The sequence below is a fragment of the Dromiciops gliroides genome, chromosome 1, assembly GCF_019393635.1.
Source record: "Dromiciops gliroides isolate mDroGli1 chromosome 1, mDroGli1.pri, whole genome shotgun sequence".
Lineage (NCBI taxonomy): Eukaryota > Metazoa > Chordata > Mammalia > Microbiotheria > Microbiotheriidae > Dromiciops > Dromiciops gliroides.
This window is the reverse complement of record NC_057861.1, coordinates 345,863-363,476: the sequence shown is the minus strand read 5'-3', so window position 1 is coordinate 363,476 and position 17,614 is coordinate 345,863. Positions and strand designations below refer to the sequence as shown.

Below are 17,614 nucleotides of genomic sequence, written 5' to 3'. Positions count from 1 at the left end.
ACTAAAGGCAGTATGATGTCCAAAAACTGGAAAAGAAACATTTTGTTAAAAAAAAAAGTATAAATGGATAAAAATTACTCTAGAGATGTCCCAAATGCAATCAGTATAGAATGCCCAAACAGTCAAGCTAAATGAAGTGATTTTCTAGGTAAGACAATTTGGAAATGCATTCTACTGAATCAATGTCATTTAACTCCATCCTATTGTATATGTTATTATTGTGTTCCTAAATTGTCTTGTCTTGTGAATTTTGGGGAACCATTGCATAAGAAATATTGTTAAGGGCATGAGGAATCTGTATCATTTATTTTTTTTATTTGAATACTATGAAATTATTAAGTTATTAGTAGCTATTGTCATAATGTTGAAACCAATCCAATACTTAATTGGCTTTATTTTCTTTGAAAAGGAAGAATAGGGGCAGCTAGGTGGCATAGTGGATAGAGCACTGGCCCTGGATTCAGGAGTACCTGAGTTCAAATCCAGCCTCTTAACACTTAACACTTACTAGCTGTGTGACCCTGGGCAAGTCACTTAACCCCAATTGCCTCACTAAAAAAAATAAAAACAAAAAAAATAAAATAAATTAGAAAAGAAAGAATAAAAAAAAAGAAAAGAAAAGGAAGAATAATATTTACTGGATGGGAAAAGTTAAAAAACAAGGCCTTGTAAAATTTCCTTATCTGGAAACTTCCCAAGTTCCTCATGACCTTCTACTTGGGTAATGTCAGAAAATTTTACTGGTTTTGTGACAGAAGTCACTAAAGGTCATGGAATTCTAAAATAATGAAATGATTTTTAGAGAAACTAGAATCCTCTCTTTTATCAGAAACACTCATGGCCAAAATGGGGTCAGGGTAGACTTAGAAACTGGCTTTTTGTCTAGAAATAATGATGATTTGTGACAATACAAATTATGAAATGACATCCAGAGTTGTATATATTGAAATTACATCTTTAGCCAACTTAGTCTTCACAGAGTCCAGTCTTAGAAATTTGTTTTTGCCTTAGGAGATTAAAATACCTTTACAGATGGATGACTACCTCTTGTTTTTTTCATCCCTTAATTTTTTGTGTTTTCGGGGCAATGGGGGTTAAGTGACTTGCCCAACGTTTCTTGCAGACTTTTCTATGTGTTCTTGGGCTGGAAAATTGTTTCACACAGGTTTTGTTTTGTTTTGTTTTGTTTCTATAGCCCCAGAATTTACCCAAATGCTTGATTTAAACTTGTTTCTGAGGAAAACTGGGGAGAGCTCAGGAAATTTTGTTCCTTTTCTCCCCCATCTCGGCTCTACCTCCCCTATTCCTTCCAGGATCAGAGATAAAACCCTCCCTTTGACATTCAATACTCTGCATACACTGAGCCCTTCTTGCCTTCCCCTTGCCTTGGTGGGTTAACCTCCTCCATGCTTCCTGTGCTCCAGCCAGCCTAGCCTGTTTGCTTTGACTCACACCTGATCCGCCCCCCCCATCTCCTCTCTGCCTTTGCTTCCCCTCCCTGCCTGCAATGCTCTTCCTTGTCCCTCCTGCAGTCACTGGCTTATTGCTTCCAGGTTCAGCTCAAGCCCAGCCTTTTATAGGAGCCCACTCCTGGCCCCTCAGCTGCTGGTGCCTTGCTGGCCCCCTGAGGACGGTTGGGGCTTTTCCTCTGCATCCCCCCACCATGGAGCCCAGTGTCTGATGGCCCTTAACATTTTGCTGAACATCAGAGAATCCACACAGGAGAGAAGCCTTATGAATGTGAACAGTGTGGAAAGACTCACACAAAGCTGCAGTCTTGCAGTTAGGCATTGTCTTTATATCCATTACGAATCACATAACCAGGGTAACTTGACTTAAAATCACACAGCTAACATTTTCCTGATAGAGTATAATAATAATAAAAAATAATAAATTCTCTTAACACCTGGATCTATTTTCCAAACGATGTCATACAGAACCTCAATGTATTCCAACTATTTGGTATTAGATTTTACACAAGGGTTATTTCATCAGTAATTCCTATTTTGGGATTTACTGTTGCCAGGTAAGCCACTACAAAAGATTTTAAAGTGACAATGTATAGCAGATTTTAAGTGTAATAAATCCAATCACACTTAGGAAACTCTTGTGATCAGATTCCTGCTTCTCCCCCAGGACAGAAACTTCTCAGTGGAACAAGAGAGGCTTAGGACATGTGGCTTTTGGGGGCCTTTTCCCCCTCCTCCAATCCCAGGTGCAGAAAGGAGAAGGGGTCCAAGAGCGTCCCCTCCTGGCCAATTCCCCCCACCCATCAAGTAGGAGGGAGAGCAGAGAAGCAGAAGCTTCCCCTTCAGCCTGGGGGATGGCTGGGGGGGTAGGGAGGGGGGTGTCGCTGGGAGGAGGAAAGCAGCTCCCACAGGGTTTGAGGTGTCCAGTGCACAAGGGAGAGGTGGGGCAGGGCACCTCTGAGCCCCCTCCTCCCTCCCAGGCTCCTTGTCCCTTCTCCTTCCCTCAGGTGACCAGTCTCTGAAAGGGGGGAAGGATCCTGAATCCTTACTGGGGCTGGGGCTGGGGGCGGGTCAGGGAGGCAGAATCGACCCACCCCCTCCTTTTTCTTCTCCTCCTTCCTCCCCCCACCCCCATTCCAGGCTCCTCCTCCATTCCCCCCCCTCCCCTTACATTTCCCTTCCCATCTTCCCCTCCCCGTTCCCCAAATCCCCTGGGGCTCCCCCTCCTCCCTTATTGGGTTTCACAAGCCTGTGCTCCCCTGCATTCCTAGTGTTTATTCCCCCGGGAAAGGAGCCCCCAGCCTGAGCTCTGCAGGCCTCCCAACCAGCCCCTGCCCAATGCCCCCTCCTCAACCCCCCTCAGTTGCCCCTCCCTCCTCAGATGACCAGGCATTTCCCAGGACTCCTGGGGGGGGGGCCAGGGACCACCACAGTGGGCTTTTCCTTCTCCTTGGTATGTATGGCACCTGGAATGCAGTGAGGCATACAGTAGGTGCTTCATCAATGCACCTTGAGTTGGCCCAAGTCCTGGAAAAAGACAGAGCTCCTCCTGGTGTCCCCTTGGGCAGAGAGGACTGTGGGCATTTCCAAGGCCCAGGGAGGTCTGGGAGCTGGGAGGGAGCAAGGCCTCCTTTTTCCTTTGTAGCTCAGCCCCCTGAGACCCCACAGGCCTGGGTACAAGCCAGAACAAGGAGGGAAGAATAGGCCCCAGGGTCTTGCCCCCCAGAGCCCCCCAGGTAAGCAGCCTTGGGCTCTCCCTTCTTTCTTCTTCTCCTCCTCCTCCTCCTTCCCCTCCCCCTTCCCCAATCCCCATCCTCCTTCTCTTCCTCCTTCATTTTTTAACTTCAGCTGAAGCATAATAGATTCTGCTCCAGCCTTTTACCTTTACTCCATGTATGTCTTTGCTTCAAAGTGCTTCTTGTAAACAACATATTTTGTAGGATTCTGATTTTTAATCCACTCTGCCATCCACTTTTGTTTTATGGGAGGGTTCATCCCATTTACATTCACATGTGTAAGTGTATTTCCTACTAACAGGGTTTCCCCCACCCCCATCCTATTTTTCCCCTGTTTATACTTTTTCAGTCTTTCTTTCACCCTGTCCATCCTCACCAGTGTTTTGCTTTTGACCACTGCATCCTTCAGTCTGCCCTTTCTCCTATCAGTCCTCCCTACCTTTTCTTTTCCCATTTCCCTCCTTCCCCATAGGGTAAGGTACATTTCTATAATTGACTGAGTGTATGTTATTCTCTCCTTGAGCTGCTTGCAGTATTTGCTCCTTACCAGGAAGTTCTGTAATTTAGCTATAATATTCCTGGGAGTTTTCATTTTGGGGTCTCTTTCAGGAGGAAATTGGTGGATCCTTTCAATGACAGTTATCCCTTTCAGACCCTGGGATTTAGGGTTGTGGCACCCCCTCAAGCTAGAAAATCCAAGTAGAACTTTTTAGGCCTCTCATCATACCAGAGAAGTCTGAATTATTATGATATAAAGAGATAAAATGTTTATATTGTATAATACTATACATATATTTTTCTGAGTTTCTACACTTTTTCTGTGTTGTCTGCTGGCCTGTGTGTTGTCTACCATTTCCAAAAACTGCCCCCAAATTCCCATTTAATTATTTAAGTTGACTCATGATATATCAAAACCAAGATGCATAAAGTCTCAGTGTGGAGGGAATAACTGCACTGTTTTAGCCCCTGGTTCTAGGATGTCAGGGCAGTTTTCCTTCATAATTTCTTCAAAGATGCTGTCCAGGTTCTTTTTTTGATTATGGCTTTCAGGTAGTTTAATAATTCGTAAATAAGCTGTTCTGGTTCTATTTTCAATGTCAATTATTTTCCAACAAGGGATTTTACATTTTCTTCTATGGAGGGGTGGGGATACTGCCTTAGATTGATTAGCCAATTCCATGCAAATTGTTACCCTTGAAAATGGGAGTGGCCATTTCCCAGGAAGGATGGGAAGAGATAAAAGGCCTGTGAGCCTCCATTTTGGGGTTCATTCCACAAGGGGTGGCCCATTCTCAGAAGAATCACAATAAATGGGCCTTTGATACATCACCAACACTGAGTTCCAGAAGTTATTGGAGTGATTTTTCTCATAGTTGGGGATGAGGTTCTTAGGAATTCCTCTTTAAAGAAGTACACCCTCTTGCACACATATCCAATTAGAATAAAATAATAGTTTATTTAGGTGCTAGGGAAAGGAAAGCAAGAGAGAAATCCTTGGACTTCTCATGGAAAGAAGGCAAGGCTCTGAGATATCTATCTCCCTGAGCAGGAGACAGGCAGATACTTTTATAGAAGTGTGAAATGTTTTTTTTTTCTTTTTTTTTTTTTGTGGGGCAGTGGGGGTTAAGTGACTTGCCCAAGGTCACACAGCTAGTAAGTGTCAAGTGTCTGAGGCCAGACTTGAACTCAGGAACTCCTGAATCCAGGGCCGGCGCTCCACCCACTGCGACACAGTGTGAAATGTTTTTGACTTGACTGGGCCTAATTTGGGGGGACTGATGCTATGGATGACTAAACTGGGGACTGTTGACTATTTGGCTACCTGAATTCGTTAATTTAATGTGGGCCGTTTATAAAGTTCCACCACACTGCTCCACTCCCAAATCGATAAGCACAGGATTAAGAAGCCTCTTAACTAAAATAATCCAAGCAGAGTTTATTTATGAGATACTATTTGAAATTAAGAATACAGGAAAATAAAATGTACAACCTGACTGCTTTCCTGTGGTCTCTTTCCCACCTGCTGTGCTTCGAATTTCTTTTTTTTTTTTTGCAGGGCAATGGGGGTTAAGTGACTTGCCCAGGGTCACACAGCTAGTGTCAAGTGTCTGAGGCCGGATTTGAACTCAGGTACTCCTGTATACCTTTTCTTCTCTCCACTCAAATCTCGGGGCTTCCTTTGCCCCCACAAACCAAGCTAAACCACCAGCCAGGGCTGTGGCTGGTTGGGGGGGCAGGTGCACTCCCACTTCACGTGCCTCAGCACAGGCTATCCGGGATCTTTTAGATAGCTCCGCTCAGGTTGGAGGGAGCTGGGGGCTTTTTTCCCCCCCAGCTGTCTGACCTGGCATCTTGTATAGCCCACGGGGCTTTTTTGCTCAGCTGAAGCTGAGGAGGAGGGGGAGAGACCCTGAGGGCCTAAGGCTTTCTAATCTCAGCCTAAAGGTAGGGTCCCCAAATCAAAATAAATTTCCACAGAAGACTGATGGTGGTCTGATGGAAGTGACCATCTGACTGTGGAAAGTTCCCTAATTGGGGGAGGACCATCCCCCACTGGTGGGGGCTGGAGGAAGTTGGGTGAGGGGTGGCTACAGATCTCAAGACATCCCTGTCCTCCTCATGCCACAAAGGCAGCAGCCATATCTAATCTTATCTCCCCAGGGGTGGGGGAGATTGGAATGAAGGGTGGTGGTCCTGGAGTCAACTCAGTGCAGATCCAATCAGTGCCCCTCATCTCTTTACATATGTCTATCCTTTGGTTTAGTTTCTCAAGAAGGATCTTTTGATTTACCCTACAAGTTTTTTTTGGTTTTACTTTACCCAGGAGCCCATACCACTGCGTGAAACCCTATTTATGCTTCTACTTTCCCTTGTTCTCTTGAGATGCTCCCCACAGGGCAGGCTGCCAGGGAGCTGAGGCTTCTTTATCTTCTGGGAGGGATTCCAGCTAGGTGGGCCTGGAGGCAGAAAGAAGAGTTCAAATCCAGCCTCAGACACTTTTCTCTGTGTGACTACCCCAAAGGCTTCTGAGAGGATTCCACTTTTCAAGTGCTTAGCAGTGCCTGGCACCTGGGTGATAAAGACTAGCTTTTTTTTTTTTTTTTTTTGAGGAGCAATGTGGGTTAAGTGAATTTCCCAGGGTCATAGAGCTAATAAGTGTCAAGTGTCTGAGGCTGGATTTGAACTCAGGTCCTCCTGCCTCCTGGGCCAGTGCTTTATCCACTGTACCACCTAGCTGCCCAAGGCTAGCTCTTATTTTTTTTTTTTTTGGTGAGGCATTTGGGGTTAAGTGACTTGCCTAGGGTCACACAGCTAGTAATTGTTAAGTGTCTAAGGCTGGATTTGAATTCGGGTCCTCCTGAATCCAGGGCCAGAGCTCTATCCACTGTGCCACCTAGCTGTCCCCTGCTCTTATTATTCTTATTGCTGTCCAGGTTTCACGATCTCTAGGCTGAGGAATTCCCAAACACTGACCTAAACTTGCTGAAGGAAAAACACTGATTCTCCTTTACAGCCCAGTGCAGTGTCTGGAATACAGAAGGCAAGACATCAAGTCACTAGAGAGGTGACAGGAACCTGAGGGACGTTTGGACTCAGGTCTAGCTGACTGAGGTCCAGCACTACCCACTGCACTGCACCACCCAGCTAGTTCCCTTCAGAGAGATGACTGAGAGCTACTTCACTCTTAAAAGAAACTACTTAATGTATGTAGGGGGACCCTTTTACATAATAACCTAAAGTCCAGGGAGGAAGGTGGGGAGAATCATTGGGAGGGGATGGTTTTCTTGGGGGAAGTCCATAAGTCCATCAAGAGGCTGGAATTGACAAAGACTGGTCAGCCCCAGGCAATTTCCCTGCCTGGGTGGGGACCAGTCAGTTCTTAGTAAATTTGTAGTTATCACTGCAAAGCCTGGAGTCTGTTAGAATCTGTTCATTAGAGCTGGAGAAATGACTTTTCTTTCATTCATCCAGACATTGGGAGAGGTGAGAGGAACTGAAAATTGTTGAAAATTCAATGTTTCTATTGCCTGTCTCCTAAAAAAAAGATATTTAATAGATTAGAGAAATTAATTGTATAATATCTCCTACAAAAAAACCTCCTGCCTCATGGAGTTCACTTAGCCAAGTTTGTAATTTCTGTATGCCTCTTATGAGGCAACAGAAGTATCATCTCCCACCAGTGATGTATAAACTGGGGGAAAAGTTTTTGCTTGGATAGGAGGGTGAACAAAAAGCATCTCATAAGGAGATATATGAAGTTCTCCTCTTGGTCTATTGCGTTGATAGAATGCCAATGGTAGAACATCAGGCCATTTCAAATGGGTTTCAGTACATAATTTGCCAATCATGCTCTTTATTCATATATTCAACCTGGCCTGAACTTTGTGGTAGGGTGTATGGAATTTTGGAGTTACTCCCCAAAAAGAGTATATTTGGGATAAAACAGAATCAGTAAAATGTGTGCCTTTGTCAGAATCAATGTAGGTTGGTGGGCCAAAGCAAGGAACTATCTCTCTAAGGAGAGTCTTGGCAACAAAAGCAGCTGTGGCTTGGGGACTGGGAAATGCCTCCACCCACTGAGTGAGTGGTTCAAATATAACAAGGCAAATTTTATAATGTCCTGCCTTTGGCATTGTGATATAGTCAATTTGCAAAGTGCTCAAAGGGTATATATACTAGAGCACATCCCCCATAAGCTTTGGTCTTGAAAGCATGTTGATTATAAGATTGACATGTGGAAAAGCCCGAGCAGATTTGAGATGCTATGTTAGTCACACCTGGTGCTATCCAGGTCCTCTTAATTTTGTCTACAATCCCTTGTGTGCCAAAATGGCCTTTTCTGTGAATAGAGAGGCATACCTGGTGATAGAATTTCTGGGGAAGAGGTGGTTTACGTTCCAGAGACACCCAGACACCATTGATCTGTTTTGCCTTAAATTTCTTTCTCCATTTTTCCACTTCTGAATCATCATGTTAGGTTGAGAGGAACATCTTCAGAAGGTGAGAGGTTAAATATATGTTCAGGAGCTTCTAAAGTAGGGAGTTTGGCTGCAGAATCAGCTCCTGTATTCCCCTTTGAAACAGTATCATTATTCCTTGTGTGGGAGGGGCAATGTACAATGGCCAGAGCAGAGGGGAGTTTCAGGGCACCTAGGAGGTCCCCATAAGGTCCCCATTAGCAATAGCCTTGCCCCAGTATGTTTAAAAAAACCCCTTTGTAGCCAAAGCATATCCACTGAGTGGCATATTCCAAAAGGATATTTCAAGTCAGTAAAAATGGTGGCACTCTTCCCTTTGGCTCTATTACAGGCTTGTGTGAGAGCCACAAGTTAAGCAGCTTGCGCACTAAAATAGGAAGGCAGAGAAGCTGCCCAGACAGTATCATAATCAGAAACTATAGCGGCCCCAGTGAAACGAGTCCCATCTTTCAAAAACGAAGACAGGACAATATCAGGCTTCTCTCTAAAGGCATTTTATCAGCCATATTAATGAAAGAAGCAGTCATGCAAAGGATCCCCTGAGAGTGTAATTTTTCTAATAAACTAGCATCCAAAAATAATTGAATTAAGCAGAACCAGCAAAATAATGCAAATAATAACATAGTAAAGACAAACAATTCTGTAAAATTTAAGAATTCTGATCAATGCAAGGACCACCATACTTCCAGGAGATTAATGATAAAGCATCCTGCCCCTCTCTTGGCAGAAAATTATAGGATTTGAGGTGCAGAAATCTGAATGTTTTAAGGCATAGCCAATGTGGGAATTTGTTTTCTTTGACTATCCAATTTGTTACAAGAATTTTGTTTTTTGTTGTTTTCTTCTCTTTTTCAATTGGGAAGGGGACAAGTTGGGAAGGAAAAGAAAATGTTATTTCAAAAAATAAAAATTTTAAAACAATTCATTCAACAACAGAAAAATTTACAAAGTGTTTTACAGATTCTCTCAAGACTGATAAAAATGTTCAATGGATTAGGGCTCAACACAAATCCCTAAAGCACTTGAGTGCTGACCACTTTCCAAGTTAAACCATTCATAACTAATCAAGAAGCAACTGTTCTAATCTCACCTTCTTTACTATACTATTGTGTCCCCTTTATGTTATTTGATATTGGAAACCTGATATGTAGGAACTTCTCTGTTTACAGGTTTTCTTTTATTAATGGTCCCTTTACTTTTTGGATACATTGCTGTCACTCACTACCAAATCTCCCCTACCAAATCAAGAGTTTCCATGTAACAAATATTATGAAGATAGGAAAATAAGGGGGGAGTGGATAGAGCACCGGCCCTGGAGTCAAGAGGACCTGATTTCAAATCTAGCCTCAGACACTTGACACTTGCTGTGTGACCTTGGGCAAATCACTTAAAACCCCATTGCCTTGCAAAAAAAAATTATAAAAATATAGGAAAATAAGTCAACATATTTGTTGCTTTGTGAAAATATATGCCTTCCTTGCATCTCCAGTCAATGACCCATCTGCGGAATAGAAATAAATTGTTCTGTACCAGTAAGTGAAGGGCTTTCCACATGCACTAAATGTGTATGGTTCCTGTCCAATATTGAGTAAATTTGTCAAGGAGTCTCTTCCAGATAAAAGTATGCTTTCTAAGACTTTATTAATGAGGTTTTCACCATAACAAAATCTATGAGGTTAAGTTAATGTTGTGATCCCAGAGAATGCCTTCCCACATTCACTACATTCCTAAGACTTCTCTCTATTATGCATTTTTGCAATATGTACTGGAAGACCTTTCTGAGTGAAGGCCTTTCCACATTCATTGCACACACAGGATTTCTCTCCACTGTGAGTTGTCTGATGCTCAGTCAGTGTTGTCCTCCTTGCAACGGCTTCTCCACAATTACTGCGCTTAAAAGGTTTCTCTCTAGTATGAAGGTTAAGGTGTTGTCCAAGTTCTGACTTCTGGTGAAAGTACTTTCCATATTCAGAGCATTCATACGGTTTCTCTCCAGTATGAACACTATCATGATGAGTGAGATCAGACTTCTGGGAGAAGCCCTTCCCACATACTTTGTATTCATGGTGTTCTATTCCTGTATGAATTCTCTGGTGCCGAGAAAGTTTAGAACCTTGACTGAATGTCTTCCCACATTCTATGCATTCATAGGGTTTCTCTCCAGTGTGAATTCTTTGATGTCTAGCTAATTCTACAATACGGGGAAAGGCTTTACCACAAGCACTGCATTCATAAGGTTTCTCTCTACTATGAATGCTAAAGTGTTGTTTAAGATCTGACTTCTGGCGAAAGAACTTTCCACATTCAGGACATGCATATGGTTTCTCTCCAGTATGAACACTACCATGATGAGTGAGATCAGATTTCTGGGAGAAGGCCTTCCCACATATACTGCACTGATGAGGTTTTATTCCTGTGTGAGTACTCCAGTGCTGAGTACGGTTAGAGCTGGATCGGAATGTCTTCCCACATTCTTTGCATTCATAGGGTCTCTCTCCAGTGTGAGTTCTCTGATGTAGAGTGAGGGTTGTGCTCCGTGGAAAGGCTTTCCCACAATCACTGCATTTAAAAGGTTTTTCTCCAGTGTGAATCCTATAATGTCGTATAAGGTCTGTCTTCTGGCAGAAAGACTTTCCACAGTCACTGCATTTGAAAGGTTTTTCTCCAGTATGAATTCTGTAGTGCTGGGAAAGACTTGTCTTAAAGTGGAAAGCCTTTCCACACTCACTGCATTCAAAAGATTTGGTTTTCCTCTGACTACCAGAGTGTTGATTGAGATCTGCTTTTTGAGAGAATGTCTTCCCACATTGAGTCAATTCATAACATGTTTCTCCTGGATCAGTTCCCTGGGGTAGATTAAGTTCATTATACACTATGAAAGAATTCCCACTTTCATGAAGTTCCTCTTTATCCTGAATTTCCTGTTTGTCAATGAGGTCCAAATCATAAGAAAAGGCTTTCTGACATTTGTTAACCTCAGAATATTTCTTCTGTGAATAGATCAGATTACAATATCTTTGGTCTGACTCCATGGTGAAGCTCCTTCTCTGATCAGCACCTTTGTGGAGATTCATTACTAAAGAAACTTCCTGTTGTAGCAAAAGGACTGCCTCTGGGTTAAAGGTTTGGCCATATTTACTATAATCAGAACCTGTGATTTCACCAGCAGTTTCTGTCTGGATTACTTTTCCTTGCCTAGAAGGTTTCTCCTCATTGCTCTGATCGCTCTTCATTCTGTCATAAGACTCCCTGGCTTGGTCCATCCACGGGTCATCACACAAGGACCTTTGCTGGGATAAGTCTTCCACAGAAATGCCGATCTTTGGAGAAGACTTCTTGGTCTGAGGCCTGGTATCCCAATCTGAAAGAAAGAAAAGTATAAATATCTCTTTCCCATGGATGAATAAGTTTTAACTATGCTTCATTTCCCCCAATATTCTGGCTTTTATAAGCAAGGTACATATTATTTTCATCAATTCTTCTTTCTTTGACAATATTTTTACATTCACCATATATATATCCTTTAATGTAGCTCAATAATAGTACATAGGTGAATAGGCCAAAATTGATAGAGATGATGCACAATTAATGGAAACATAGAAGATTGCTGGTCCCCCTGAACCAATAAGAACAATGTAGTCTGACCTACTTTTTTTCTTTGGTGGAAAATTCTTCATCTGAGTATCACCCCTGGGGAAATCTTGGGAATGTGATCAGAGTCTAAGAAGGGGAAATGATGTGGCTCCTACACTGCAGAATTCTGCCTTGCTCTCCCAACAGATAAGTCACAGTTCCCCCCACAGTGGAGCAGCGCTTCTGCATCCTAAAGCAGCAACATAATCTGGTCATTTCTAGCTGTCTATACCAACTGATCCTGGTGTAAAAGTTGACCACATCTAAATACAACAGAAGAGTTAGGAAGAAATGACCTGTAAGATCTACAGCTGGGAGAATGGTTCACAATGAAAAAGTCTTTGAAAGGATCACCAATGCCCATTTCCCAAAGGCCCACAGATGGATGACCAACTCAGCACTGGTGTGTCATGTACTCAAGGGCCTGACACTCACTCACCTGGCCTGAAGATTTTGAGGACACTGTCACTTAGATTCCAATGTGCTTCCCCTGCCTCCAGCTGAGAGATCACATCCATGCTGGAATCTGCAAGGCCTAGTCATAGGAAATGGCAAAGTGATAGAAAGGGTGAGTCACCTCAGAACTCAACCCTCATAGGCCCCTAGGGGTAAACTAAGAAGGTCCAGGGAGACTGGGGGCATGCAGAATGAAACAGAAAATATCTGAAGCATGATCTGGGAAGACACAGGAATGGGACAAAGAACAGAGTTGGGTTCAGAAAGACTAGGAGTCTTCTGGCCCATTTAAACTAAAATACATGGGACTTTCATGAGTTCCAGTATTTGCTGTGGGACTTTAGAAAGCCCCCCTGGTCTGAGGAAGCAGAGCTGGGGGTCATTCAATGAAGCAACCAGACCCCAGACATACAAAGCCAGAGCCATTCAGATGGGATCAGAGAGAGCACAAGCCCCCTGCCTTGGGCCTCACTGGGATGGACAAGGCCTTGGGTTTACCAGGCCTTCCCGGGGAGCCATCCTCACCCAGGCTGACCAGGTTCCTGTAGTTCTCCAGAATCACTTCCCAGTAAAGTTCCTTCTGGGAAGTGTCCAGGTAGCTCCACTCCTCCCAGGTGAAGTCCACAGCCACATCCTTGAAAGTCATTGAGACCTGAAACAACAAATACATTTGTGCTCAGTCAGGGACCCTAACAGGGGCAGGAATGAGAGGGACTGATTCCTTCTACATTCAGGTTTCCTTGTCCCAAGGCAGATCTTTAGGGGGAGCTCCTACATGCCTCAGGCTGTGCCAGATGGAAATCATGCAAGAGAAAGACAGTCATCCTCCAGGCAATAAGCATTCATGGAGGGTCTACCCTGTGTCAGGCTCTGTGCTGAGCCTGGAGATACAAAGCAGGACAAAAACAGTCCCTGCCCTCAGGGAGCTCACAGTCTAAAGGGGGAGAAAACAGGCCACTGGCCACTGACAGACAAGGTGGAGACAACACTGTCTTGACAAAAGAAAAACAAAAACAAAAAACCCCACAACAGACTAGGCCAATTGGGTAGAACAGGCACAAAAAGCCAATGAGAAAAAGAATGCTTTAAAAGCCAAATTGGCCAAATGGAGAAGGAGATACAAAAGCTCTCTGAAGAAAATAACTCCTTAAAAGTTATAATTGAGCCAACGGCAGCTAATGACTTTATTAGAAATCAAAAAACAATAAAGTACAACCAAAAGAATGAAAAAATAGAAGGCAATGCGAAATATCTCACTGGAAAAACAAATGACTTGCAAAATAGATCCAGGAGACATAAACAGAAAATTATTGGACTACCTGAAAGCCATGATTTAACAAAGAGCCTAGGCATCATTTTCCAAGAAATTGTCAGGGAAAATTGCCCTGATATTTTAGACCCAGGAGGTAAAATAAACATTGAAATCACCTCCTGAAAAAAATCTGAAAATAAAAACTCCCAGTAATACTATAGTATCTTATTTTTTTTTTTGCAGGGCAATGAGGCTTAAGTGATTTGCCCAGGGTCACACAGCTAGTGTCAAGTGTATGAGGCTGGATTTGAACTCAGGTTCTCCTGAATCCAGGGCTGGCGCTTTACCCACTGTCCCACCTAGCTGCCCCTTTCAGGCATTCTTGGTGAAAAGACCTGAGCTGAATAGAAAATGGGACTTTCAAATAAAAGACTCTAAAGAAGCATAAAAAGGTAAACAGGAAAAAGAAATCAAAAGGGCTATTAAAAGGTTAAATTGTTTACATTCCTACAAATAGAACATTCCTATTATTAGGGAGGCTAGATGGAGTTTATTTGGGCAGAGGGCACACCTGTGAGTTGAATATGAAGGGATGTCTTTAAAAAAATAAATTTAAGGGATGTGAGGAAGTAAATTATTAATGGGGTTTTGGGGGGACCCAGGGACCCCACTTCAGAAAGTGTAGTTCTTAGAAACTTTAGCTAATCCCTTCTGGGACCAGCCCAGAGGTAAATCAATAGAAATGGAGATGAAAACCACACCTATTTGAAAGAGCCTTTGCCCTCAGTAGGTCTCTCTTTCACTGGATCCTGATATCATGCTAGAGCTCATTTTAACATGGCCTCCCCCCAGGTCACATCAACCAATGAAACTGAATGAATCTAGCCAATTAGCTTTGATCAGTGTGCAAGAGCCACCTCTACTGGAAGGGAAGAAGAGAGACGAGGAGGGGAACACCATTCTGGGTCCCATGCTAGGTGGGGAAGGTTGTCCACTTTGTGAGAATGAGGAGAACATCCTCTTTAGGGGTGAGAGATGAATGCACCGAGAGAGATGGAAAGGAAGAGGTGGAATGGAGTAAAGTACCTCATACAAAAGAAGCAAAAAAAGCTTATAAAGTGCAGGGGAAGATGGGGGAGGTGCTGGAGAGTGAGGGAACCTTACTCTCATCAGAACTGGCTCAGAGGGAATAACATACACATTCAATTGGGTATAGGAATCTTACCCTGCAGGAAAAGAGGAGGGAAATGGGAAGGGGGCGGTGAGAGAAGGTAGGGCAGATTGGGGGAGAGGGCAGTCAGAAGCATAACACTATTTGGGAGGAAAAGGATGAAGGGAGATAGAGAATAGAGTAAATGTCATGTGGAGGGAATAAGATGGAGGGAAATACAGTTAGCAGTACTAATTGAAAAAATTTTGAAGCAAGTTTGTCTGACAAAGGTCTCACTTCTCAAACACATAGAGAACTGAGTCAATTTTCTTTAGTTTTTTTTGGTCTGTTTTCTTTTACAAAGTGAATAATATGGTTCATAAGAGAGGTATGGGGGAAGAGAATTTGGAAAACAAAGTTTTGAAAATGGATGTTAAAAATTGTTTTTACATGTAACTGGGGGGGGGGGATACAAATTCTAGATCTATTCCCCCTCCCCTGTTATAAGACCCATGTCTTATGACAATGTTAATGATCCACCCAGGGGTGTGTTATAGAATGTGCATGAGGCTCACTGATGTTCATTAAGTAAGCCCAGTAGCATTTTGGGGACAACTGGAGAGTACCAAGAAACCAGTGTGGGCTGGTACGCTAGTCTTCCTGATTCTGGGGAGAAATCATCCTTGTGAGACAAGGACTGATTCCAGGGCATCTTGTGGTTGTCCCGTGACCTCCTTAGGTAAGGGTCAGATTCAGCTCAGCAGGACAGAGGCCGCAGGGGCTTGAGCAAAGTGACCTGCTGGCTGAGAATGTTTTATTTCTCTCACCTGAGATACCATGTCAGGGAGAGGCCAGGGCTGCTTACCTGGGGGGCCCTGGGGGGCAGGAGCCCGGGGCCCATTCTTCCCTCCTTCCTCCTCCTTGCTCTGGCTTGTACTCAGGTCTGTGGGGTCTCAGGGGGCTGAGCTAGAAAGAAAAAGGGAGCCGTGGGAGGGAGGGGTCGGCCCTTGCCCCCTCCCAGCTCCCAGACCTCCCTGGGCCTTGGAAATGCCCACAGTCCTCCCTGCTCCAGGGGACACCAGGAGGAGCTCCTCTCTTTCCAGGGCTTGGGGCAACTCAATGTGCATTGATGAAGCGCCTACTGTGTGCCTCACTGCATTCCAGGTGCCAGAGATGCCAAGGACAAGGTCCCTGCCGCCCCCACCCTCCCTAGGAGTCCTGGGAAATGCCAGGTCTTAGGAGGAGGGAGGGGCGGTGACAGCTTGGGGGGGGGGGTGAGGAGGGCACCCTGGGCGGGGGCTGGGGGGGAGGGCTGCAGAGCTGAGGCTGGGGGGCTCCTTTCCTGGGGGAACAAACCCTAGGAATGCAGAGGGGCACAGGCGTGTGAAACCCAATAAGGGAGGGGGAGCCCCAGGGGATTTGGGGAGCAGGGGGGGGAGATGGGAGGGGAGGAGAAGCCTGAGATGGGGCGGGGGCGCAGAGAAAGGGGGAGGGGGAAATAAGGGAGGGGGCAGGGCAGCCGCACTCACCCCCGCCAGGGGCCACGAGGCTTCGCCCCATGTAAGTGAGTAGCCAGGGAGCGGAGGGGAGACGCAGAGCAGGGCAGGGAGCCAGGCGGGGGGCCGCGGCTCCTCGCCTCCTCTCAGACCCAGGACCAAGGGCCGGATGTGATACCTGGGCCTCAGGAACAGCGAAGGAAGAAACTTCCGCATCTGCGCAGTCTCTCTGTCTGGCTCTGTTTCTGTCTCTGCCTCTCGCGCTCTCTCAGCGAACGAGGCGCCCATTGGCTGGATCACGGAGGGGGTGGAGCGTCAGCCACCAACCCATTGCAGGGAGGGAGACCTTGGTTCACGCTCCGCCCCCTCCCTGATCCAGCCAATGGGCGCCTCCCTCGGTGAGGTAAGAGACTGCACAGACCCAGAGTTTTCTTCGGTGCTCCAGGGCCCTTGGTCTTGGTTCCTGGCTCTTGGTCCTGAATCTGGGAGGAGGCGAGGACGGGGAGGGGGGCGCCGCCCCCCCCCAAACGCCCCGCCTGGCCCCCTGCCCTCCTCCGCGTGTCCCCTCAGTTCCTTGGCCAATCTCTGAAATGGGACGAAGCCTCATGGCCCCTGGCAGGGGTGAGTGAGGCTGGGCCACCATTCCCTTCTTTACCCCTCACCCCCTCCTCCTCCCCCCATTCTCTGCATCCCCTCCCCCTTCCCCGGCTCCTCCTCCCCGCCCCTTGCAATTCCTCCCCTCCCATCTCCCCCTCCCCTGCTCCCCAAATCCCTTGCTCAGACATCTCCCCCCTCCTCCCTTTTTTTGTGTTTCACACACCCCTGGCCCCCTGCATTCCTAGGGTTTGTTCCCTCTGGAAAGGAGCCCCCAGCCTCAACTCTGCAGCCCTCCCCACCAGCCCCCGCCCAGGGCCCCCTCCTCAACCCCCCAGGTGTCACTGCCCCTCCCTCCTCAGATGACCAGGCATTTCCCAGGACTCCTTGGGGGGGGGGCAGGGACCACCACAGTCTGGGCTTTTCCTTGGCATCTCTGGCACCTGGAATGCAGTGAGGCATACAGTCAAGCTGCCTGGCATCCAGGAGGCACTTAATAAATGCTGGTGTCCCTGACCTGACTCAGCAGCTGGGGCAGCCCTGAGAGGAGGCATCTCCTGGGAGACTTTGCCTGAGGCTCCCCATGGTTACTGCTCCCTCCCTCCCTGCCTCTCCCCAAATGTCCAGATGCAGTGGCCTCTTCTCAGGCCTCCTCCTCTCTCCCCTGGCTCAGGGTCCTGACCCTGCTCCCTCTTGGGGCCCTCCTCCTCCCTGTCTGACCACTCCTTTCTCCTTTACTTCCAATTCCTTTAATCAGTGTATGTGTAATGTACAGCCCTTCAACATGTCAGCCATCCTCCATAAAGGGTCCCTCCTCCCTTCTCTGTCTCCTTGGGTGAATCCCCATTG

The 17,614-nt window shown here is 45.7% G+C and overlaps 1 protein-coding gene across 1 annotated transcript; it reads right to left on the bottom strand.

The window, feature by feature from the left end:
- Window positions 1-9,116: 9,116 nt before the first annotated feature.
- LOC122733762 (zinc finger protein 260-like) lies at window positions 9,117-16,459 on the bottom strand. Its single transcript, XM_043974490.1, has 4 exons — window positions 16,205-16,459; window positions 12,799-12,925; window positions 12,257-12,352; window positions 9,117-11,545 (listed from the first exon to the last, which is right to left on the bottom strand). Exons 1-4 carry the CDS (start codon window positions 16,457-16,459, stop codon window positions 9,912-9,914), a joined length of 2,112 nt encoding a protein of 703 aa, XP_043830425.1. The 3' UTR covers window positions 9,117-9,911.
- Window positions 16,460-17,614: the final 1,155 nt, after the last annotated feature.

Excerpts from the sequence above, each read along its gene's own strand:
- LOC122733762 (XM_043974490.1), bottom strand. The coding sequence starts at position 16,459 with ATGGGCGCCTCGTTCGCTGAGAGAGCGCGAGAGGCAGAGACAGAAACA. Across the intron at positions 12,353-12,798 it reads CAGGAACCTGGTCAGCCTGG|GCCTTGCAGATTCCAGCATG; the intron begins GTGAGGATGGCT and ends TCCTATGACTAG. Across the intron at positions 11,546-12,256 it reads CCTCAAAATCTTCAGGCCAG|ATTGGGATACCAGGCCTCAG; the intron begins GTGAGTGAGTGT and ends TCTTTCTTTCAG.